Below are 25,387 nucleotides of genomic sequence, written 5' to 3'. Positions count from 1 at the left end.
GGCCAGAACCCAGAACCTAGGTTATGACTTGAGACCAGTTCTTGCTAGAAGCTAGAAGAGGGAAATCTATTGAAGAAAAAAGGTTCGTCAGTGGGTCCCGTGCACCTCCTCTTGCTTTTTAAATCTGCACTTGGCCTTTTAGAACCATTGCCCATCTCATCCTGCTTTCTTCACTTTCCACGGGACTTTACCAACCCTACTTATGATCTACCAAAGGAGAGTGGTAAGTGGCAGAGTGTTTTTCCCAGCCGCCAACCCTTTAGAGTGGTAGCTACTGATCAATGCTGTGGTAGTTTACACCCTGGGTTTTTAATAAGGGACAATGTGATGAGATTCCACACCCCCCCCCAACCCACCTTACTGTATTTCAAGAATTACTCTCCAGAATGAAATCCCCGATGTCTGATGAGGCCTGAGTTACTCTTAAATGTCTTTTCACATTCGTTACATTCATATTCTCTCCTTCCGGTGTGGATTTTTAGGTGTTCTACAAGGATTGAGCTCCGGCTGAAGGTTGCTCCGCAGTAGTTACATTCATAGGGCTTCTCTCCGGTATGAATTCGATGATGCTCGTTAAGAGATGAACTCTGACTGAAAGATTTCCCACATTCTTTACATTTATACGGTTTTACGCCAGTATGAATTCTCTGATGACGACTGAGGAGTGAATGGGTAGGGAAGGCTTTCTCACACTGGTTACACTTGTAGGGTTTTTCTCCTGAATGAAGTCTCTGATGATAAATGACAGACGTAAAATGGCTGAACGTCATCCCGCAGTCATTACACAAATAGGGTTTTTCTCCAGTGTGGATCCTCTGATGTCGAGTAAGGCAAGAATTCTGTCTAAAGGCTTTTCCACATTCACCGCATTTATAGGGCTTCTCTCCAGTATGAATCCTCTGATGTTTGGAAAGGGACGAGCTATGACTGAAGGATTTTCCACAGTTGTTACACGTGTAGGGTTTTTCTCCGGTATGAATTCGCTGATGTTGAATAAGAGAGGAACTGTCACTGAAGGGTCTCCCGCATTCTTTACATTTATAGGGTTTTTCTCCAGTATGAACTCTCTGATGTTTGATGAGGTGGGCACTCAGGGTGAAAGCTTTTCCACAATCATCACATTTGTAGGGTTTCTCTCCACTGTGAGTTCTGTGATGTGGCGTGAGAGATGAACTGTCACTGAAAGCTTTTCCACATTCATTGCACATGTAGGGTTTCTCCCCTGTGTGAATTCTCCTATGTTTGGTCAGTGAGGCACTGTAGCCAAAGGCTTTTCCACATTTGCTACATTTATGGGTCTTCTCTCCTGTCTCAGCTCCCTCATCTTTATCTGAGGTTGCATCTTGATTTAAATTTTTCCAACATTTTTCACACATAGAGGAGTTTTTTCTCTTAAGGGATGAGCTCCGCGTAAAGGCTATCCCACAATTAGTGCACTTCTGGGTCTTCCCCCCCAAATGCATTTTCTGATGTTTCTGATGTTCAGTTAGGGAGGAAGAGTGACCTAAGACTTTCCTGCCTTCATTACATTTCCATGGCTTCTCTCCAGTGTGTTCTTTGCGGTTCAGAATAAGGTCTGAATGAAAACTGAAGGGTTTCTTGCATTCATTATACCTCCGAGATTTCTTCCTTAAGTAGACTCTCAGATGTTTAATTATTTCCGAGGTTTGCTTGAAATTACTTCCAAAGGGGCTCTTTTCTGGGTCAAATTCCTCACCCTTACTGCCTCTCCCATGAGTTTTCTTTTGTGTGCCTGCGACTTGCGAATATTCCTTACTGCTACGTTTCCAGGACTCTCCCAACAAGCCATAATTAGCACCCATTAGGCATCTTTCTATTATTTTATCTAAAGTTGATTCTTCCAGAAGAACATCTTGATATCGAGAGGATTCCTTCAGTTCACCACTAGGTTCACCCTCTAAAAGAAATAACAAATACAATGTGTCCCGTTTGCAATACAGGAAGCTGTCCCATTTGGGACTGAGGCAGGAAGAGAGAGAGAAATGACTATAAACAATATGAATATATCTTGGACGATTTTCAGAATCTTAGGAAACAGAGAAGGAAAAAATAATATAGAGACACTAGGTAAATAGAGGGGTTAAGAAAAATATTGGGGAAAATGGAAAGTTTGTGCTTTATAGTTAGAATAAAGATGCACGTTCTCACCCTCATTTCAAATTTCCATAATAGGTCCAAACTCATTTTCTCTAGATCCAATCTATTTTCTTCCCAAATAATAACAACAGTGCAAACGTTTATTGATGCTTAGTAAACGCCAGGCCCCATATCAAGCACTCTACTTGTATTTCCTTTAATCTTCCCAACAACCCAAAATAAAGTAGGTGCTGATATCATCCCTGTTTTGTGGATGTGACAACTACGCACACAGAGTGTAAGTCGCTTGCCCAAAGTCACATGTGTTGTAAGCGACAGATTTTTCATCTATTCTGACACCAAAGCCCATACTTTTGATCCCTACACCAACTGCTTCTCAAAGCAGCCAAATAGCACTGTTTATAGAAAATGTTAATCACATCACAGACATGCAGCATCGCCTACGCTAGACTTTCTAAGGTTACCACAGTCAACCTTATGAAGACACTCTGATCAGGATCCATTCACTGTCCCAACCACACTAGTGTTTTCAATCATATTCTTTCGGTCTTCAACCTACCTTAAATGCAATCCCATCACACCTTCCCAAACACAAACACTTAGGGCCTTGGGTTCAAGTCCCACAGTCCCCACAGCTTTCTCCAATACCATACTCTATTTACAATCCCCTCAGAACTTTGAGCCACATCATTCATCTTGGCTCTTAATCATGAGAGCACACCATCACTTTCATAAAACTATTTTTTAAAGAGTTAAAATTTTATTCCCCAGAAGTTAACCATTATTAAAAATTCTGTGCATTTTTATTAAAGATTTATTTATTTTAGAGAGAGAGCACAGGGGAGGGGTAGAGGGAGAGGGTGAAAGAAACTCCAGCAGACTCCACGCTGAGTGCGGAGCCCAACGCGGGGCTCAATCTCACAACCCTGAGATCATGACCTGAGTCGAAACCAAGATTTGGAGGCTTAACCAACTAAGCCACTCAGGTGCCTCAGTACTGTTGCTTTAAATGTATAGTTCATTGTTGTCCAATGACTTGGAACATTTTTTTCAAGTTTGCAGCAATTTATTTATTTATTTATTTTTAAAGATTTTATTTATTCATTTGACAGAGAGAGACGCACAGAGAGTGGGAACACAAGCAGGGGGAGTGGGAGAGGGAGAAGCAGGCTTCCTGTGGAGCAGGGAGCCCAATGCGGGGCTCGGTCCCAGGACCCCGGGATCATGACCTGAGCCGAAGGCAGACACTTAACCTACTGAGCCACCCAGGCACCCCAAGTTCGCGGCAATTTAAAGTTTAGTTTTGTTACTTATTTTTAATTTTGTCAGCTATCTGCTCAAGTTCTTTCACCCATTTTTCTAACAGACTCAGCATTCCTTACTGATTTGCTTAAGTATTTTATAAATTATAGTTACCGACTCTGCTTTGTCTACGTTTTTCTCCAGTCTGTTATAAATTAACTTTTGAAACAAGTTGTACATCTACATAATGCTTCTCGGGGAGAGGGGAGCGTATTTATACCATTTGTATTAAACATAATATCCCTTATTTGGGTACCTATACTGAAAACAGCCAAATGGTTGACTTTGGTTAAGATGGAATAGAGCTAAGTGAAATTACTGTTTTTCCTCTTAAAAAAACAAAACAAAACACCAAGGTATTGACATATAAGCAATAACTTATTTTTTAACTGTATATATATTTATTGTTAAATTTTAAGAGCATGAAGAAAAAACGTAATCCCTCAAAGATAACCCAGATTAACATGAATGTTCTCCAGACATTAAAAAAATCTATCTATACCTATATATTTAGATACAGGGGCGCCTGGGTGGCTCAGTCATTGAGCATCTGCCTTCGGCTCAGGTCAGGATCCCGGGGTCCTGGGATCGAGCCCCACATGGGGCTCTCTGCTTGGCGGGAAGCCTGCTTCTCCCGCTCCCACTCCCCCTGCTTGTGTTCCCTCTCTCGCTGTGTCTCTGTCAAATTAAAAAAAAAAAAAAGATTTTATATACTTAGATATATACGCATATATGTACATTTTTTTCCTTTTAACAAAAATGAGATTATACTCTCCATGCTGTCCGCTGGATGAATTCCTACTTACCCTTCAAGATTCAACTTAAATGTTAAGTAAGCCATAGCTCCTGCGTTCCCCACGGTTCCTTGTGCGGGTGTTAGTACAGCGTACATCCCATTACCAACACTGTGTGCTTTGATTGCCATTATCATGGCGTTCCCAGAAACACACTGCTCAGATCGCCAACTCTGCGGTGTCTACTTAGCCCCCGTGGCTACCCCCTGACTCCACCAAGGCATGCATGCCAAGGCCACTTTCCCACAGGGGCTCCTAGTCAATGGCAAGTACAGCAGGGACACGTGGGCAGGCCCAGAGACACAGGACTCCTGATACGCAACTCCAGCTGGGGAACTCTTCTTTGGCCTTGCCAAAACTTTCTTAAACGGCACCTCAGGCGCCTGGGTGGCTCAGTCATAAGCGTCTGCCTTCGGCTCAGGTCGTGATCTCAGGGTCCTGAGATCGAGCCCCACGTCGGGCTCCCTGCTCAGTGGGGAGTCTGCTTCTCCCTCTCCCTCTCCCCCTCGCCCTGACTCATGCTCTCTCTCACTTACTCTCTCGCTCTCAAATAAATCTTTAAAAAATAGAACACTGCACTTCAGTCTAAGACACTTCCTACCCAGGCTTCCTTCCGTCATTCACAGGTGTTACACCCACACACTCTGACAGGTCTCCCATTTTCCTTCACTTTCCTCACTCCCCAGTGAGTCCCTGGCATAGCTAACCACGTCTTGGCATCTACTTCTCAGAGGACCTAAGTGAACGGTCTCTCCAGTAAAATGAATATTCCAGGAAGGCAAGGGGTCTATTCTAATCACCTTTCTATTTTAGCATCCAGCCCACCCAACATTTCAAAAGCTCTTCACAAATGACTTGGTTAAGCAACTGTTTTAATTTCTTTGCTTTTCACCAACTTACCTGGTCTGGAGCCTTTTGAAATTTCTTTTTCCAGCAGCCATGGCAGTTCAACCCACTTAAACTGGGAAAGCAAATCTAATTTGGAAACCGGAAAGCCTGCTCATAGAGAAAAGAGTAAAAAATGACTGTTTCTGCAGAGGGCAAAGCTGTTCCAACATTCACGCACAGCCTCTGGTTCTCTAGGGAAGAGAAGACGCTGTCAAATACAGACCTCAAGCCTGGAAAATGAGGAGGAACTGGGGAAGGTATGTCCTCGATGACAGCACATGATACTCAACATTTCCAGTTCAATGAAGCAGAAACTTTTTTTTGGGGGGGGGGAGAAAACATTGCAGAAAAGTACATTTTCAGAACCCGTTTTTAGGATTAGTCGGATCACCCCTGCATGCCCAGCCAATACAGTTAATAGCACTTATCTTTCAATAATGGTGGATGAAAAGATGTACAGCTCATACGTTACATCATAAAGAGGTATCTTTACCCAGAAACTCTAGGTTCCTAAAGTTCTCCAGTAGCACTTCCTTATAGAGCTCCTTCTGAAAAGGCTCCAGCCTTCTCCACTCTCCTCTGGAAAAGCTGACCACCACGTCCTTGAATGTCACGGATTCCTAACAAACACATGAAATACAGTCTTTTTGCTTTGGATTAACATTCACGGGTTCTAGGGATTAGAAGTGGACACATTTTGGGCAGCCATTATCAGTCTACTACAGTGGTATTAATTACTACTGTGAATAAGAATTTTCTTTTTCAGGGCGCCTGGGTGGCTCAGTCGTTGAGCGTCTGCCTTCGGCTCAGGTCATGATCCTAGGGTCCTGGGATGGAGCGCCAGACCCGGGTTCCCAGCTCAGTGAGGAGCCTTCTTCCTCCCCTCTGCAGCTCCCCCCTCCTCATGCATGCGTGTATGCACGTGCGCTCTTTCTCAAATAAATAAAATCTTTAAAAAAATTTTTTTTCTAAGTGATTTGTAACTGATTATAAATTATTCTAATTAATTTATAACTAGCCACTTTTCTCAATTATGAGTTTTAGTACTTGTTGATTCTCAGAGGTTTTCCAAATAGACCATGTTATCGGCAAATAACACACATTTGTCTCTCTTACCAATACTAAACTCCTTCCCTTCTTATCTTACTGCATTGGCTAGAATATTCAAAAACTACTCATCAACAGCAACATGATTAGACATCCTTATCTTCTTACAGGCATCGTGAGAGCTGTTTTTTATTTTCCAATACCATTCAGCTGGAGATTTTTTTTTATTGTATTAAGGAAATATAATTCTATTTCTACTTGACTAATTTTATCAAGAATAACCGTACAATTTCAGTAAACTTTTTTTTGTTGTTTTTCTTAGAGTCAGACTTGTGACAAATTCTGGTAACTGAAATAAGATAGCATCTGAAGAATGAGTTCGAAGAATGTGAAGGAAACTGTCTTCATTATTCTATTATCTTTATGCCACTCCATAGGAGCTCAGTAAGTATTCACTTAAGAATGAAAACCAGTGAAAGGAAGCTTACCTGGGACTTAGTACTTGGAAGGACAGAAACCACTTTATTTTCTTCAGGGTTCTCCTCTTGGGAAATAACAGACTCTTCAGAGACTGGATCTAGGAAGGGGGGGAAAGAACACTCTAGTCTTTCAAATGCATTCCTCAGACTAGAAAATCTTATACATGTTTCTCTGGAGAAAAAGGTCAGAAGAAACTAAGTTTTTCCCACTCTTTTTAAAACAGAGATAAAAGCCACATACACTTTCTTTTTAAAATCGAAGCTTTCCCCCCTACTCCATAAAATAGCCTTTCAATTCCTAAGCTCACAATAATTGATTTCATTCAATCCACACACCTAGTTTTAATGTTTTATTTGCATAGTAGTTATTTTAAAAATATTCATAGGCTGTATTAAGGTAAAACGGCGTATTTGTTCTATGTATTAATTTGTTTTCTTCATAGTCCTAGCACAATGCCTTGCAGAGAGTCACTTTTTGAATGAAAGCACCTAGCTGGTCTCAGGAACACACTCCTCTTCTGGGGTCACAAGCAGATGCCTAAAGCCGGAAAATCAGGAACCTGAACATATCAACTAAATATATTACAAACCCTCAGATGTCAACAGCTCTTCTTCTGATAAGGGTTAAGTATTTTTTAAATCATGCTTTACTTTCTTTTTTTTTTTTTTTTTTTAATTTTATTTATTTGAGAGAGAGAGAATGAGAGAGAGCACATGAGAGGGGGGAGGGTCAGAGGGAGAAGCAGGCTCCTCGCCGAGCAGGGAGCCCGATGCGGGACTCGATCTAGGGACTCCAGGATCATGACCTGAGCCGAAGGCAGTCGCTTAACCAACTGAGCCACCCAGGCGCCCAATGGTTTACTTTCTTATGAAAAGAATTTTAGGCAGCTTATTGATTAGACAATCAACAGGAATTAGAAGGGACTCTTTTGAGGAAACTGTTCTTACAGAATGCTACAGCGATCAATTCACAAGCTTCTTTATTGCGAGGGGCTTCCGCACAGAGGCCCTAATTTTGGAGAAGCACCGTGTTGCCCTGACAGACAAGTCAGACAGGAAACCCCGATGTTGAACATACCAATTAGCTGTGTGGCCACAATTTAACTCTGCAGAGGTAAATGCCATTTCCCTATCTGGGAACTCTTGGTTGAATACAAACTGTCCCTCATATGTATTGAGAGCTGGCTCATCTGCTACACGTATTTGGGACATCTGTAGCATATTAGAGAGATTTTATAAAAGTTGGACCGCATACCCTCAAAGGGCTATCCACGCTAAAAGTCTTTTTATCAATATTTTATGATGATATGTTATAATTCCGTTTATATTTTATACATTTGTGTATGTATAATAATGTAATCATAAAACTGTCAGTCAGCTGTCCTCCCCAATGCTGTGGAACCGCATCATCCAATAGCATAGTTGCTCACCACATACGGCTATTTAAATTTAAGATTCAATTCCTTATTTGCCCTCTTCACATTTCAGATGCTTAATGTGAAGTGCCAAACAGTGCAGAACGCATTCCCATCATCACAGATAGAAACTTTTTTCCTCACACACTGGAGGCAGAAGCTGAGGCCTGCCCTGGATGATATGCTTGTGACTCCAAACATGTGCAGATAATTTCCTTCTCTTCTGTGTTCTAAGATTCCCTTTTACTCAAGGCTGCAAGGAAAGAAATTAGTATTATACCTTATCGTGTTTAACCCTCATAAAGGACTAAGCAGATGGGAATCTCTTTCCATAGATTAAAAAAAAAAAAAAGTTTCCGAGAGGTTACACAGCTTGCCCAAGATAACACAGTAAAAGGTAGGGCTGATCCAAAGCCAGTCTCAACCCCAAACTTAAAGACTCCTTTTTAGCAATCAATTGCTTTCTTTGGAGGAGTTTACTTTCACACCTTGAGGAGATTGCTCCCTCATCCTCCTGCCATCTACAAATCTCACCTTCCTTTTCTTCAAGCATTTGGGTCAAATCCTCTATTAGGGTCACCACTTCCTCACTGCTCTCAGGATGTTGTGACTTTACCCAAAATCTGATCTCCCCAGGCAAAATGGTCAGGAATTGCTCAAATACCAAAAGCTCTAAAATCTGTTCTTTCGTGTGGATGTCTGGTCTCAGCCACTGAATGCAGAGATCCCAGAGTTGATTTAGGGCTTTTCTGGGTCCAGCCACTTCTGAGTAACAAAACCATCTGAATCTCTGTCTGAAAGTCTCTGGGTCAGTACTGTCTCCTCTCAGGATAGCTTCTTGATCCCCAGGAGTATCCATTCTCAGGACCTTGCTTGGTTCACTTGAGGCCAGAGTTTGAGGGTCTGGGGAGATGGCTGTCATCTTATTCAAGGCTACTACAGCTTGCAATGTGTATCAGCAGAGGAATCCAATTCCCTTTAGACTCTAGTTGAATTATCAGTACAGTCCACCAGCAGGCACTATTAGCAGCAAAATATCAAGGGTTCCAAACATTCAGCTAATGGTCTTGCAGAAACTGTCAAGAAATAGAAGATATTAAGTAAAACAAATTATTACTCCTAAAAACATTGTTCTTGATTTGGTTCAGATATATGTGGACATACACAGAGGCCTAGAACTGCCCTGCCCAGCTGCTACATTAAAGGTCTAGGTGAGAAGTGGAGGAGATTTTAACGGTAATTAAAGATACCCTCCAAGAAAACAGTTTCTTCTGACTAAATACTCCTCATAAGCAAAACACATGAGAAAAGGCTCATGGCTACAAGAGAATCCAGTCACAAATCTATTCATCAGCTCCCGAACTGCTGCAGTGACGGGCTACCCATTTCCCTCCAGGTGCTCAACCCACAAGCCTGATTTCCTATTTGCCTCTCAAATTTCTCACATAATCAATAACCAAGTTCTGGCATTTTTATTTCTTAAGAACCTCTCCATTCTATCCTACTTAAACTACCCATGTACAGGTTTCTTCAATCCAGTCTCAGACTGCAGCCCCAGGGTTCCTTCTAATATGCAAACCCGGGTCCTATCACCCTCCCCCTATCTGTCCCAAGATAAAATTCAAATGCAGAGGCCATGCATGATGATCTAGAGACCCTGCCCTGAAGACCTCACCTCTTGAGCTCTAGCTGCCCGATGGATGCTGCAGCCAGAAAGAAGAAATGTCCCCATTCCCACACACCCTCCATCCCCTTCCATCCTTTGCATTGAGCAGTTCCCTCTCCTCGGAAGCCGCCTTCTTTCCCTCTCCTACCAAACTTTTACTCATCCCCTAAAACTTGACTCCTTTCAACTGTCACCTCTTGTATAAAGCTTTCTCTGATCCCCAAGTGCTCTTTTGCACAGAGCCTATCCTGTGTTACATGCGTTCTTTCATTCTGCAAATATTGACCATCAGGACACTACGGAGACACGCGTGGACAGATCGGGCAGGGGCCCCACCCTCAGACAACACCCAGGAAATGACAATACAGCCTGAGTGAGATGCGCTACAATGCGGCAGGTGAAAGCACACTCTACACTCTCCTCCTGTTGCAACTATTACACGGGTAATTACCCACCTCCGAGCACAGAGCCCGGCACACACGTACGCATGACGTCACTTATTCCTTCGCCAAATATTAGGCGCCTACCGAGTACCTGCGCCGCGCTGAGCACCTGGGCCTGTGCGGTGACTAAGACGCTCGTCTCGGTCTCCAGGGGGCCTACAACAGAGGCTCCGCGAAAATATGACGCAGGCAGAAAGAAGTTCTCAAAGGGAGGGGGGCGCTGAAGACATTTTGGTTATCGCGGCTGGAGAGGAGGAGCGCTACTGAGACCTACCTGGCGGGTACAGCCAGGGATGCTGCTAAACATCCTGCAGTCACCGCAAAGCTCCCTTCCCCCACGCACACACATCAAGGAATTTTCCCGCCCAAACTGTCCGCATACCCAAGTTGCAGGACCATAGGCGCAGGGAAGGGATGGAGGAAAGCTCCGTCATTCAGGACAGTGCCCACCTCCCCCCGAAGCTGAGGCATCGGGAGTGCATGGTGAGGTCGCTCGGCTCCCCACCCACCCCCTACCCACCCCGCCCCGGGTGCATCCTTGGAGCCGGCGAGCTGGCCGCGGCCCCCAAATCAGGGGCCCGGGACAACCGCTACCTGCATCAGCACCCGCAGTCAGGACCAACGCCACCGCAATGAGCTTCTAGAAACTGGTCCTGCAGGAGCTGCGCGCGCAAGCCGGCGAGGGGCCACTGCGCCTGCGTAAAGGCGCAGAACTACGATTCCCGGAATGCGTTTGTCCCGCTTTGCTAAAGTCCTGTGTTTTCCATAGGCTCCCACCTGGCCTGTTGCGCATGGTCATTGGGAAACGGCTGGTGGGCTCGGCCACAGAATTATTGCTGCGCCAGAGGCCTAAAGGCCTACAACCATCTCAGGTTTTCAGTTTTATGATGCTTGGTCTCCTTGGTAACCTCAAACCATCCCTCCTCCTTTCTTTGCCTATCCTTCCCTGAAATCCAGGCTGGGAAAACCCATTGCAGAAGCATGTTAGCGATGCATTCAATGCAAGCCATAATTAATGCCGCAAGTTGCATTTGAACAAGTACTAATTTTATTACTTTCACACCTGCCACCATGCTCCAAAACGCCATCATGCCTCCCCTGGATTATTGCAGTAGCCTATTGAATGCACTTTTCTAATCTTGTCTATTCTTTACACTGCAGCCGGAGAGATGGTTAAAAACGTAAAACAGATTATGTCCCTCCTCTGCTTAAAACCCTGCAAAAGCTTCCCATTCCACTTGGAGTAAAACCCCAAATTTTAACAGTGGCTTACAAAGCTTGATAGAATCTGATCACCCATAACCTCCTTGACCTCTTCCTAGAATTCCCTGCTCCAGTCACAACCGTCTCCTTGCTCTCCCTCCCCTTCCAACCTGTATGGCATTTCTGGCTGCATGCTCTTCCACTAGGTAGCCCTATGGCTCACTCTTCCACCCTTTAATAGCTTCTCAATGAAGCTCTTCCACCACACTGCTTCAATTGGAACTCCACCCCTCCCCACTCCTGTTTCCCCTTTTAACATACAATTTTCTTATTTATTTGTTTACTACGTATTGTCTGTCTTGTTTTCTTTTGGTTTTTGTGTGTCTTCTTCACTAGAATACCAATTCCACAAGAGTAAGGATTTTAATCTGGTTTGTTCCATGAGACACAATCTCCAGGCCTTGGAACAGTACCTGGTACATAGTAGGGCTCAGTAGATTTGTTGAATTTATGAATGGGCGCTTGCCTGGATTCCTGGGGGGCATAGCATATAGGGCTGAAGGACTCCAGAAGGATTGTTTGGAGGGTTCGAATAATGAGATGACTTTTGGACGGGTGGAGTTGGGAGAGAAAAACATTCTAGACTGAAAGACCAGGGTGAGTCAAGGCCCCGAGACTTTAGAAAGATAGAGCAAGCTCAAATAAATGAACCGCTGAGCTCATCTCACAGGCAAAAAGGCAAGCTGAAGAAACTCCCACAGTCAAGAAGAAGCCCAGTCCCAGGTCAGAGTACATACTCTTCTTCTCTACCCACCTCTCCTTGTCAGGCTGAAAATGGGACATCAAGGAGAAGCTGGAGGAAGCAGAGGGACATGAAATAAATTGGCTCTTAAGTTTAACTGGGCATGTCAGAGAAACTTTACTTGGTGGTTCTCAAGCTGTATGTACGTTAGAATCACATGGTATTCTTCATTTGAATACAAATTTTGGGACCTTCCCCTCTACAATCCATTGTGGGTGGTCCTTGGACTACACTTTGAGAAACACTACACTAGTTGAAATATTATGTAAGTAAGTGACATGTGCTACATATGAATAAGTTTCTAGGAAAAAAATTACTCTTTCTTGGAAGTGTGACCAAACTGTAACTTTTGATTAAATGCAAACATCATGGTAAAGAGTGGTGGATTGTGCATCAGTAAAGAAAGAGGAAAACCACAAATCAATTAGTTTCACTTGTAAGCAATCTGGTGGGATTTCTAGTCAGGATAAGCAAGCTAAGGAATACTTAATCAAATAAGTGGTCTGTTTGTTTGTTTGCTTTTTAGCTGTTTTGGCTTCAGGAGAGAAGAGATTGGAGAGAGAAGGCTGGAGGCAAAAAGACTAGTTTTTTAGGAGGTTGTGCAATAATCCAGGTGGGATGATGATGGTGGTCTAAATGGTGATGAACTAAAAAAGACCTGGGACATAATAGTAGTAGGATTTGGTGATTTATTGCAAATACTGATGGGTGAGAACAAATAAATCATCAAATTCATGCACTATATGGCAGATTACATTTTGTAAAGATGGCTACACTGACCTATTTCCCACCTAGATATATAGTATTACAATGTGGTGTTGATGTCCTTCCATTGAAAGGAAATATCTGTTTCTTTCCCTTCAGTCTGGAGTGCTGAAATAGCTGACAAAAGAGTTGCCTTCCCATTGTCTGTTCCTTCACATTTATTCACTTTTATTGAACATCTGAGGATACAAATGAATTGAATATGGTATGAGAGTTTAATGCAATTGGACACTAATAGTCAAGACAAAAAATGAATCACAATGGATTACTTAGTGCCTATTGTCCCATAAAAGACAGCATAGAAGTTTCCGTGAGATTCAAACATTTTCCTGGTACCAAATTCTAGGAAAAGATAGTCCATAGGTACAGGAAATTGGAAAACATCACAGTCAATTTCTTCAAATGGATTTTATTTTTTAGAAATGAAAAAATGTTACTAATGAAGTAGAATAGCTCAGTGAGCCTGAATAAAATCTTAAGGCAAAGCCCTACCTCTGGAGGCTAGTGGAGCCAACCGAGCTAAAGGAAACAAGGCATTGGGGAAGTGAGAAGAAATTGAGCAATACCTTCAAAATGATGAGGAGTGGTTATTTCCAACCTAGAATTCTATCCCAGTCATCCTGGGTATTTCAGTTGGACATTAGAGACATTTTTATTTTTATTTATTTATTTTTTAAGATTATTAATTTATTTATTTGAGAGAGGGAATGAGATAGAGAGAGAGAGCATGAGAGGGGGGAGGGTCAGAGGGAGAAGCAGACTCCCCGCCGAGCAGGGAGCCCGATGTGGGACTCGATCCCGGGACTCCAGGATCATGACCTGAGCCGAAGGCAGTCGCTTAACCAATTGAGCCACCCAGGCGCCCCTAGAGACATTTTTAGACATACAAGTCCCCAGCATTCATCTCCTAGTCTCCCTTTCTCAGGAAGCTCCTAGATGAGAGATCAGCAAACTATGGTCTTTAGTCCAAATCAGCCCACTGTTTCTGTAAATAAAGTTTTAGTGGAACACGACCATGCTCCTTTGTTTCTGTAGTATTCATGACTGCTCTCATGTTATAATGGCAGAATTGAATAGTTGTGAAACTCTGTGGCCCACAAAGCCTAAACTATATACTAGCTAGCACTTTACAGGAAAGGTTTGCTGATAAGGTGCATAAAGGAGTAGGAAGGGGAAATGATGAGGGAATCAGGCAAACTTTAGAAAGGTAGAAAAGGGGTGCCTGAGTGGCTGTCAATAAAGTGTCTGATTTCCACTCTGGTCATGATCTCATTTCAGGGGGATGTCGTGGGATGGAGCCCAAGCTCAGGCTTTCCGCACTTGGCAGGGAGTCTGCCTGTCCCTCTACCCCTCCCCCAGCTTGTGCTCATGCCCTCGCACTCTCCCTCTCAAATAAATAAATAAAATCTTTTTAAAAATAAGGTAGAAGAAAAATGAGTTAAGAGGGACAAGAGAGGATGGAGTTGCAAGAAATGTTTGATGTTTGAGAGATGTCAGGGAGCCTAAGCTGTCTTGGAAAACCACTAAATATAATATAATATAGGGGGTATGCAAAATGGGTGAAGACGTCAAAATGTACAAACTTCCAGTTACACTATAATAAAGTCCTGGGGATATAATGTACAGCATGGTGACTACAGTTAACAAAACCTTATGGTTTGAAAGTTGCTAAGAGAGTAGATCTTAAAAATTCTCATCACAAGAAAACTTTTAAACTATGTGTGGTGATGGATGTTAACTATGCTTATTGTGGTGATCATTTAGTAATATATACATATATTAAATTGTGTTGTACACCTAGAAGGAATACAATGCCCTATGTCAATTGTAGCTAAATTTTAAAAATACATACATATGTACTAAGTTTTAAAAATTAAATTCTTGGGGTGCCTGGGTGGCTCAGTCCGTTAAGCGGCTGCCTTCGGCTCAGGTCATGATCCTGGGGTCTTGGGATGGAGCCCCGCATCTGGCTCCCTGATCAGTGGAGAGCCTGTTCCTCCCTCTCCATCTGCCTGCCACTCTGCCTACTTGTGGTCTCTCTCTCTCTGTCAAATAAATAAATAAAGTCTTTTAAAATAAAAAATAAAAAAATTAAATTCTTTGTATTTATAATAAAATATACAAAATATAAAAATATATGTATAAAGCAAAAATGTATATGTATTTAAATTTTAAAAATTAAATTAAAACATAAGAGAAGTAAGTCATGGTAAACTTTCAGAGTAATAGTGGTGATCTTTATCATCAGGGTAAAGTGAAGAAGCCAGAAGCCAGAGTGCAAAGGATTAAAGACTGAGTACTTCTTTTTACCAAAAGATGCCTTAAAGAAAGTAGATAAAGTCAAGGTATAGAGAGGAAGTGGCAGATTAGAGCCATTTTAAGGAGAATGAATATTTGCTAGTTAGATTAATGGGAGGTGGTTGCTATTGTTTATTTAATTGTTCAACTTTCCCATTTTCCTTCTTCTATTAATAGTCCCAAATCCCCACCAGTGTGGACAAGTGATCCAAACTAGATCAGTCAACTTTCCCATCCCAGGATTTTAAACTTGACACTGTTGAAGAAATCAGATTTTGTTTGCATTTGGATCAGCTCTATCAGAGGTGGCTTTAATTTCTACAGGTCTGAGAGAAAGTCATTCAAAATACTCTTGATTTGACAGAAGCACCCATACAATACATTTAGTACATCTAAGGCTAGTGAATTCACTTATAGCATGAATGAGATAATTTGATCACTTAAGAGTAGTCTCTTGTTCCTTATTAAATATTAAAGAAGCTATAATCATAATAACAAGAAGTAGAGCACATTTAGATTTGAATTTTTTAAAAAAGATTTTATTTATTTATTTGACAGAGAGAGACACAGCAAGAGAGGGAACACAAGCAGGGGGAGTGGGAGAGGGAGAGGCAGGCTTCCCGCAGAGCAGGGAGCCCGATGCGGAGCTCGACCCCAGCACCCTGAGATCATGACCTGAGCCATCCAGGCGCCCTAAGATTTGAATTTTTTTTTAAAGATTTTATTTATTTATTTGACAGAGAGAGACAGCGAGAGAGGGAACACAAGTAGGGGGAGTGGGAGAGGGAGAAGCAGGCTTCCCGCTGAGCAGGGAGCCCGATGTGGGGCTCGATCCCAGGACTCTGGGATCATGACCCGAGCCGAAGGCAGCCGCTTAACCGAGCCACCCAGGGGCCCCAAGATTTGAATTTTTTAAAAGATTTTATTTTTAGGTAACCTTTACACCCAACGTGGGGCTCAAACCTACAACCCCAAGATCAAAAATCGTATGCTCTACCAACTGAGCCAGCCAGGTGCCCTTAGATTTGAAATTTAAACATGACCTTTGCCACTTATGAGTTGGTCTCTTATTTATTGTGCTCCTCTAGTCATCAGAATGCAAATTTTTAAAAATCATCTCTCTTTTTATTGTTGTTGAGAAATGATAGACCAACAGAATACTTTGGATTCCCAAAGAATTTATGTCCCAAACAGTCTGGGTTCCCAAAGAATTTATGTCACTAAGGTTGTTTACCTTTCATCTATTAGCATTTGTACCTATGGTTTCTTTTATTTTTAATCAAGGTCAAATCAGAGGTTGGGGCTTATCATTCTTATTCCACAACATCCAGAAATAAAAGGCTGTGTTGTTGCTGAATCATCTGGTTGTAATTCCCTGAGCGATGATCTTCAAGTTCCTGTTGCAGAGACCCTGGTTGTGCCCACTTCTTATCCTTTTAAAGCCAATTTCTTTCATTTTTCTTTGTTTCTGTGAATTACTCCAGTACTCATCTTCAGATATTGTTGTCCTTACATGAGTTGGTTTCTGTGCTGGGAACAGGAGAACCCCTACCTGATACTACTCAGTGACAATCCGCAGATGGTGAGTAACACTGAGGGAGAAGATAGGATTATGGGCTACTCTCAGGTCTCTGGTTTGGTCAACTGGATGCTGCTTCTACACACTCTGAGGGATACAGGAGGTAGGTTTGAGAAGGAAAATATATTCAGTTGGAGATGTACTGAGTTTGAAGCACAGGTAGGACATGAGGTAGAGATGTCCAGGAGAACTTAATTGGAGAGAGAAATTCGTTATTTAGTAATTGAAGATGAGGGAGCAGGGAATGCCAAGAAGGAGCAGGCAGAGTGAGAAGTGGTCTGGGACTAACAGCCAATGAAGTGCCAACTTCAAAGGGGTGGCAGAGAATGAGAAGACAGTGAAGGTAACTGATAGGTAGAAAAGAAATCAGGAGAACATTGTGTAAGGAAGACCTAGTAGAGGAGTTTTGAAAGGGAGAATGGAGTCCATAGTTCAAACAAGATCAGGATGAAAGTGTTTATCAGAGTGTGCTGGTGATTGATCCTCAAGTGATTAGTTTCAGGGTAGTCCAATGTGTTGAGGAAAGAATAAAGGGGCAGCTTGAATATGGGAATGGAAAGAGAAGGATGGGGTAGGTTATTTTTTTAAGAAGAGACTAGGGATAGAATAGAATAAGAACAAAAAACACTCAAGATGCACTATCCTGAAGCTAGGGTCCTCTGGGAGTAGTGAAGGATTTCTTAGGATATGAAGATATGGGTAGTGTTGTTTTTGTTTTTTTTTTTAAGATTTTATTTATTTATTTATTTGAGAGAGAGAGAGCGTGCGCACAAGTAGTGGGGAGAAGCAGACTCCCCACCAAGCAGGGAGCTGGATGTGGGTCTCGATCCCAGTACCCTGGGATCATGACCTGAGCTGAAGGCAGACGTTTAACCAACTGAACCACCCAGGTGCCCTGAAAACATGGATAGTGTTAAGAGAATCAATCTCTTGGTCATATACATTCTTCTTTTATTTTATTTTATTTATTTATTTTTGAGAGAGACAGAATCTTAAGCAGGTTCTACGCCCAGCGCAGAGCCCAACAACTCCGGGCTTGATTTCATGACCCTGAGATCCTGACCTCAGCCTAAATCAAGAGTCAATGCTTTTTTTTTTAAGGGAATTTTTTTTTTTTTTTAAGATTTTATTTGTTTATTTGACAGAGAGAGACACAGCAAGAGAGGGAACACAAGCAGGGGGAGTGGGAGAGGGAGAAGCAGGCTCCCCGCAGAGCAGGGAGCCCGATGCGGGACTCGATCCCAGGACCCTGGGATCATGAACCAAGCTGAAGGCAGTCGCTTAACCAACTGAGCCACCCAGGCGCCCCACGCCCCTTTTTTTTTTAAAGGATTAACAAGAGTTGACGCTTGGGGCGCCTGGGCCTGGGATCAAGCCCCGCATCGGGCTCCCTGCTCCGCGGGAAGCCTGCTTCTCCCTCTCCCACTCCCCCTGCTTGTGTTCCCTCTCTCACTGTGTCTCTCTCTGTCAAATAAATAAATAAAATCTTTAAAAAAAACAAACAAACAAGAGTTGATGCTTAATCAACTGAGCCACCCAGGTGCCTCGATTCTTCATTTAAATTGCTTTGCCTAAGAACGCTCTAAATTCAAGGTGTCCATGGGATGCCTGGCTGGCTCAATTAGTAGAGCATGCGACTTTTGAGTTCCAGGTTGTGGTTTTGAGCCCCATGTTGGGTGTAGAGATTACTTAAAAATAAAATCTTAAAAAAAATAAAGTCAAGATGTTCTTTTTCACTATGGCCCTTCTCTCATCTTACAAAAGCAAGCCACACCTCTCAGCCACCTCCAGTCTGACTATGGTTGATTACCCCCGGGGAAGAACTTCAAGTGACTTCAAAAGGACAATTTGATATACCAAATTAGATAATGAGGAAGTGAATAACAACACCTGAATATGTCTCTCTTTCTCTTTTTTTTTCCCAAAAAGCCTCTGTCCCTTTCATTAAGAGATATATTTCAACTCTCAAAAGTTGTAACATAAAAATATGCTAATCACTAATAGTTAAAGCCTTTAAAAAAGTTGTAATATATTTACGTTGTTTTGAAAAGTTGTGTACTACTACTAATTATGCTTACTCAATCATAATAATTTTTCAAATGGCCACAGAAAAAATTTAAATTTTTAAATTTATGTACATATTTTTGTTGAAGAAAAGGATGATGAAGTGAACAATAAGACTTTCAAGGTTAAAACTGTATTGCATTATTATAAATTATTGTGGGGGGAAGTAAAATTGACATACAAGTTCAAGGAGAAAATGCAATTATATAAAATAACTGATTTTTAAGAACTTGTTCATGTATTTTTAAATAGATAATAGTAGGCACCAAATCCATATCTCCTTTAAAAAATCTTATTTAGAGGAACCTGGGTGGCTCAGTTGTTAAGTGTCTGCCTTCGGCTCAGGTCATGATCTCAGGGTCTTGGGATCGAGCCCCGCATCGCGCTCCCTGCTCAGCGGGAAGCCTGTTTCTCCCTCTCCCACTCCCCCTGCTTGTGTTCCCTCTCTGCTGTGTCTCTCTCTGTCAAATAAATAAATAAAATCTTTTTAAAAAAATAAAAATCTTATTTAGATGCTACATATATATTTTTAAATTTTTTATTTAAATTCAATTTCAGGGGCACCTGGGTGACTCAGGTGGTTAAGCGTCTGCCTTCGGCTCAGGTCGCAATCCCGGGGTTGTGGGATCGAGCCCCGCATCGGGCTCTCTGCTCAGTGGGGAGCCTGCTTCTCCCTCTGCCTGCTGCTCCCCCTGCTTGTGCTCTCTTTCTGTCAAATAAGTAAATAAAATCTTTTTTTTTTTTAAAGATTTTATTTATTTGACAGAGAGAGACACAGCGAGAGAGGGAACACAAGCAGGGGGGAGTGGGAGAGGGAGAAGCAGGCCTCCCGCGGAGCAGAGAGCCCGATGCGGGGCTCTATCCCAGGACCCTGGGACCATGACCTGAGCCGAAGGCAGACGCTTAACGACTGAGCCACCCAGGTGCCCCAAGTAAATAAAATCTTTAAAAAATAAAAAATAGGGCGCCTGGGTGGCTCAGTTGGTTAAGCGACTGCCTTCGGCTCAGGTCATGATCCTGGAGTCCCGGGATCGAGTCCCGCATCGGGCTCCCTGCTCGGCAGGGAGTCTGCTTCTCCCTCTGACCCTCCTCCCTCTCATGCTCTCTGTCTCTCATTCTCTCTCTCTCAAATAAATAAATAAAATCTTTAAAAAAAATAAAAATAAAAATAAAAAATAAATTCAGTGTCATTAACATACACTGCATTATTAGTTTCAGGGATAGAATTTAGTGCTATATATATAGTTTAAAGAAGTTAACAGAAGGATTTTTATTTTATTTTATTATTATTTTTTAAAGATTTATTTATTTATTTTAGAGAGAGAGCATGAGCTGGAGGGACGGAGGGAGAGGGGGAGAGAATCTCAAGCCGACTCCACATTAAGCATGGAGCCTGACATGGGGGTTTGATCTCAAGATCTTGAGATCACTACCTGAGCTGAAACTAAGAGTTGGATGCTTAACTGACTGCGCCACCCTAGTGCCCTGGTTTTTATACTTAAGTGCTAGTGTTTACAACAGAATTTATTGTCAAAATTTCTCCCTTTCAATTTTTCATAAGGGAAAATTTTAGCTGCTAAAAATGTGTGAATGGATTACATTAGTTTTCAAAAATTTTTTTGGTGGGGAGAGGAATGTAAACAAAAAACTTTGAAGCCACTGTCTAAAGGAAATCAGAGGAGATATCCCTTCTGGTATAGGGATAGATTTTATCCCTACAGGAAATGTTGCCTTATCCTCTAAGATGCAAGTTGAAGTATTGTATTGGACCAGGTCAGCTTTTTGCCCTTTTCCAGTGATATTTGGGAGGGAAAAATAAAGTGAATGATAGGTTTTGCCAGAGGTTGGGAATTGATTGGTACTGTCTTTAAGATAGAAACCAAGGAAAGACAGACTTGAATTCATTGCCATCTTTGGGGTTTAGGCTAAGAATGGAGCATGTGATACTTAGAGGAAACACAGACCAGAAAGCAGTGGAAATGTTCCAGGCGATGGGGAGGATCCAAAATGTATTCTAAATCCACAGGAATTAGGGAATAAAACAGTGGAAGGATTCTATATGGTGGTTAGAGACTGATGTTTTTGAGTTTGATTTTTAGAAGTGGAATGTTTTGAGTCCTGACAGTTTTCTGCGTAGTGAAACATGTTTTTAACTAATAACTGACTGAAACGAGCAGAGATGAAGATCATGAGTGCTGTCGACTCTGTTGGCTGACTGGACCCAGTCCCTGACTTCTTCAGCAGCCAAAATGAATACTGTATGAGACTTATTTCTGTAGAATTTTGGCTTGTCTGGAGCTCCTTGGGATTGGATAATTGAATCATCTGGGATAGTTGGATTTTCTAGATAGTTTAAAATTAATCCTTTTAGGCATCTAAAATTGCTTATTAGAGGGGCACCTGGGTGGCTCAGTCGGTTAAGCATCTGCCTTCGGCTCAGGTCATGATCCCAGGGTCCTGGGATTGAGTCCCACATAGGGCTCCCTGCTCAGTGGGTGGTCTGCTTGTCCCTCTCCCTCTCCCCTCCCCTTACTTGTTCTCCCTTTCTCTTTCTCTCTAATAAATAAAATCTTGAAAGATTTTTAAAATTTATTTATTTGAGAGAGAGAGTGCGCGCACAAACAGGGAAGGGCAGAGGGAGTGGGAGAGGGAGAAGCAGGCTTCCGGCTGAGCAGAGAGCCCAGCGAAGGGCTCCATCCCAGGACCCTGGGATCATGACCTGAGCCCACGGCAGACGCTTAACGACTGAGCCACCCAGGTGTCCCTGTACTGTTTCTTGATGTTAGGATTATCGCCGTGGCCATCAGTTATTCAAGTGAAATGACTTCAGGGACTCTGGGGTGGGTAGTGCTTTTTGTACTTTACAAATAACCCCAGAATGTTTTGCTTTTTGAGTTCTTACAGCTTCTTTTCATAGTTTTCCTGCTTCTTCCCTGGTTTTTAGGGGTCCATAAGCTCCTCTGTCATCCAAGTACCTGCCCAGAAGAGTGTTCTCTAATGTTCTGTTTCTAATTTGCCCTCACTATGGAAACAAGCCTACTTTGTTAGAACTGTGCATACGTTTAGTGTAATTCGGGCCTTCCAGAGGGGAGAGGGGACTTTGAAAGAGTAGAAGACGTAAGTTTTTCGTTCTTAGATTTTGTGATGCATTATTTTGGCTTCTCAGTGGCCTCTTCTCTGCCCCCTGTGCATCCCTTTCCACAATTCCTTCTTGTCTGTTTCTGGAAATTGAAGTAAATTCTAGATAGGAAGTATCTCCGGGCTACTATTCAAAACCAAATTGTCTAGTAAGAATATGAAGTTATTTATTTATTTGTTTGTTTATTATTTATTTTAGACATTTTATTTATTTATTTGACAGAGAGAGATAGAGAGAGAGCCCAAGCACGGGGAGCAGCAGAGGGAGACGGAGAAGCAGGCTCCTCCCCGAGCAGGGAGCCCGATGTGGGGCTCGATGTGGGGCTCGATCCCAGGACTCCGGGATCATGACCTGAGCCAAAGGCAGACGCTTAACCAACTGTGCCACCCAGGCGCCCCAGAATATGAAGCTATTTAGTGGGAAAAATAAACTACAATAGTTTGAAGGAAGAAGCAATTATAAAAAAGCTTAGAGCTTTAAACACTAGCGATTAACAGCAGTACTGTAAAGTGGTATGAGCTGCTGTATATGATGAAATGTTAAAGGCATCTTTTTTTTAACCTAACAATTCCGCCTCTACATATTTCTCTCTATATAGGTAATATGTGATTAGGTTGACATGTATAGGAATTTTTTACAGTAGCATTTGCTTGCACTAGTAGAAAAAATTGTCCACAACCTAAATGCTCATCAGTAGGGGAATGGTTAAATAAGTTTTATCATGTACTTATCGTGCAGCCATTTAAAGGAATGGGGTAATTCTGTACATACAGATCACAGTGGTGAAGAATGATCCACTCTGCCTAGGTTGAAATCCCCACCCCACCACTTTCTAGTTTGTGGCATTTTGGATTTTTCCTCCACGATCTGGTGTCTCTAATAGAAATCCCTACTTCATAAGATTGTCGTGAGGACTAAATGGATTCCACCATGTAGAACACTTTAAACACTGCCTGGCATGATTAGTATTAGCTATTATTATCATTACCTGTGTGGAAAGACACCTGTGATATATTGTTTGGTGAAAAGATAAAGTTATATAATATGTGTAGTAGGATTCCATTTTTGTTAAAACAAACAAAAATCTGTGTATACGCACGTATCTATGATTTGCACATGTGTGGACTCTGAAATTTAAACATAGGATGAACTTAGGAGATGCTAACTAGTCTTGTCTGGAAGTTAATATTGCCTAACAAACTTTTTTTTTGTAATTTATATTCTTTTTTTTTTTTTTTTGTGGTGGCTTTAGAAGGATCTGTTTGAGGCTGTGGGAAGTCAAAGTTTTCTCAAACCAATCCTTGGTGCAGCTACTTTATGTATTTATAGTTAGGAAAGGTTGGAGGCACCAAGTTGTTAATAGGATTATTTCCAGGGAGTAAGAGAGGGGATGGTGGGCAGGGAGGTGGGGGACAACCTTTACTTTTATACACTTCTGTATCATAGTCTTTGCAAATAGTTTGTTATGTACTTTGTGTCAATATCAAACTAAAGATCCAAAACGTCCTCAAAAAAGGAATTGGTGAACTTAATGTGGTATGAGGTCATTAATAAAAAGAGTGGTGGTGTAGACCTTTTTGAAATAACAGGGAAGAATGTTTATGGGGGAAAAACAGTAATACAGAACTTTATTGTAAGTATGGGCCTCTCTCCATTCTAGTTGCTTTTGGGGATGTGTACATGTGTGCAGAGACAAGGCCTCAGAGAATGCCCACTCTGTACCTGTTAACCGCATTTTTCTCTGGGGAATGGGATGGTGGGAGTGGAAGGCCTTTGACTTTTAATTTTATGATATCCCCGATCATTTGAAAATTTCCCAAAGATCATGCATAATTTCCATACTAGAGCAATAAAGGAAATAAATGTCTTTAATGTCTTGCAAGTACCTTGTACTTGCCTAAGTTACATCTGGAATGACATATATTCATTTTTCAAGACATTAACTAGGGCTTTATAGATTTCTTTTAGGAATAAATGCAATTTCAATCCATTTAGGGTCTTGATTTCTTCCTCTTATACCAAAGGAAAAAAAAAAGCATCTGATCTTGTACCTAGTTTGTTGTTGACAGTGCCGTCACATACGCAACCCCTTAATTTGAATTCCATTTTGCAAGTGTTTTTTCACGTACACGACCTCATGGACAAACTTAAGCCGTAAAGTTCAAATCGGTATATTGAAAATAAATCACTTTGGTTACCAAAAAGAACGTAGGTATTAGAATAAAAATTTAAAAAGGCTCAGATAAGCATATATACTTGAACTTCAAATATCTTGGTTCATTTAACTTTAGTAGGACTTCGTGGCTTTCCTTCACTCGGCAGTCCTAGTTTCTGAAACATCAGAAAACTATACTTGATCACGGCTTTTAAGTGAGAAAGGAGCCCAGGGAGCCGGGTCGGGGCGTTCAACGCGCCGGGGCCGAGAAGTTCGCGGGAGGCGCAGGGCGGGGCTTCCTCCCGCCGACTCCGAACCCGGCTCTACTTTTCCGAGTCCACGTCTCTTCCTCTGGACAGGCGTGTTCCTTCAGGTCGGGACCGGCCGACGTGACAGCCGCAGACCTTTCAAGCGAGAACTCGGGCCCCGCCTGGAGGATCTCCCCTGGCCGGGGGCAGCGCGGGCCAGCCCGGTCAGGCCTCTCCCGGACTGCGGCGCGCGGCCCCTCGGGCCCGAGCCCGCCGCCGCCTCGCTTCTGGGCGCCCACCGCGCGGCGCCGCGCGCAGCATCCCGGCATGGAGACCGGCTCAGACTCAGGTCAGAGGCCCGCGCGTCCGTTTCGTGTCGCGACCGCCGCAGGCTGCTACGGCGCGGCGGGGCGGCTAGGCCGGGCCGCCCGCGCAGGCCGCCGCGTGCCGGGTTCGCGCGGGGAGCGCTCGCGGGGCGGGCGGCGGCAGGTGGGCAGGACGAGCCGCGAGCGAGCGAGCGCGGGCGGGCGCGCGAGGGGCCCGGCGGGGGGGCCGCTGGGAGGATGGCTCAGCTCTTTCTAAATATAAAACCGGCGTGAGTTGGGCGAGCGCGGCGCGGAGCCGCAGAGCCACCGCGCGGGCCGGGCACACCGGGACTCGGCCGACAGACGGCGGCGGCTCCGCAGAGGCGCGAGGCGGTGGGAGCGCCCGAGTCGCGAGCTCGCGGGGGACCGCGAGAGCGACGCGTGCAGCGAGGAGGACGCAGGCGACGGCGGCGGGCGGGCCTCGTGGGCGCAGCGCGACCCGCGCCGAGCGACCGGAGGCGGCTCCCGGCCCCTGCCGCACCGAGAGCGGCGAGCCGCCCGCGCCGCCCGTCCGCGCCCTCCCGCTCCGGCCCCTCCCTTCCCTCCCTCCCTGGCGCAACATGGCTGCGGCCGCCGCCTCCGCCTCCCAGGACGAGCTGAGTAAGTGCCACCGCCAG

General features: G+C 43.3%; 2 protein-coding genes across 2 annotated transcripts in view; one reads left to right on the top strand and one right to left on the bottom strand.

The window, feature by feature from the left end:
• Positions 1 to 374: 374 nt before the first annotated feature.
• On the bottom strand, positions 375 to 8,995 carry ZNF483 (zinc finger protein 483; the record flags this gene model as incomplete). The annotated part of the gene is made up of 5 exons (XM_021691608.2): positions 375 to 1,873; positions 5,115 to 5,210; positions 5,596 to 5,722; positions 6,638 to 6,726; positions 8,578 to 8,995. Coding segments are annotated over 5 exons (2,229 nt in total), but the record flags the coding sequence as incomplete, so codon positions are not given.
• A 16,272-nt stretch (positions 8,996 to 25,267) lies between these two features.
• ECPAS (Ecm29 proteasome adaptor and scaffold) overlaps positions 25,268 to 25,387 on the top strand; it is a 104,273-nt gene continuing 104,153 nt past the window's right edge. The window contains exon 1 of the mRNA XM_044920423.1: positions 25,268 to 25,370. Coding sequence (XP_044776358.1) covers positions 25,331 to 25,370 — 40 coding nt within the window. The 5' untranslated portion in view covers positions 25,268 to 25,330. The remainder of the gene's footprint in view (positions 25,371 to 25,387) is intronic.

Source organism: Neomonachus schauinslandi, chromosome 13 (assembly GCF_002201575.2).
Source record: "Neomonachus schauinslandi chromosome 13, ASM220157v2, whole genome shotgun sequence".
NCBI lineage: Eukaryota > Metazoa > Chordata > Mammalia > Carnivora > Phocidae > Neomonachus > Neomonachus schauinslandi.
Note: the sequence above shows the minus strand (reverse complement) of the source record. Positions and strands in the feature narration are given on the sequence as shown.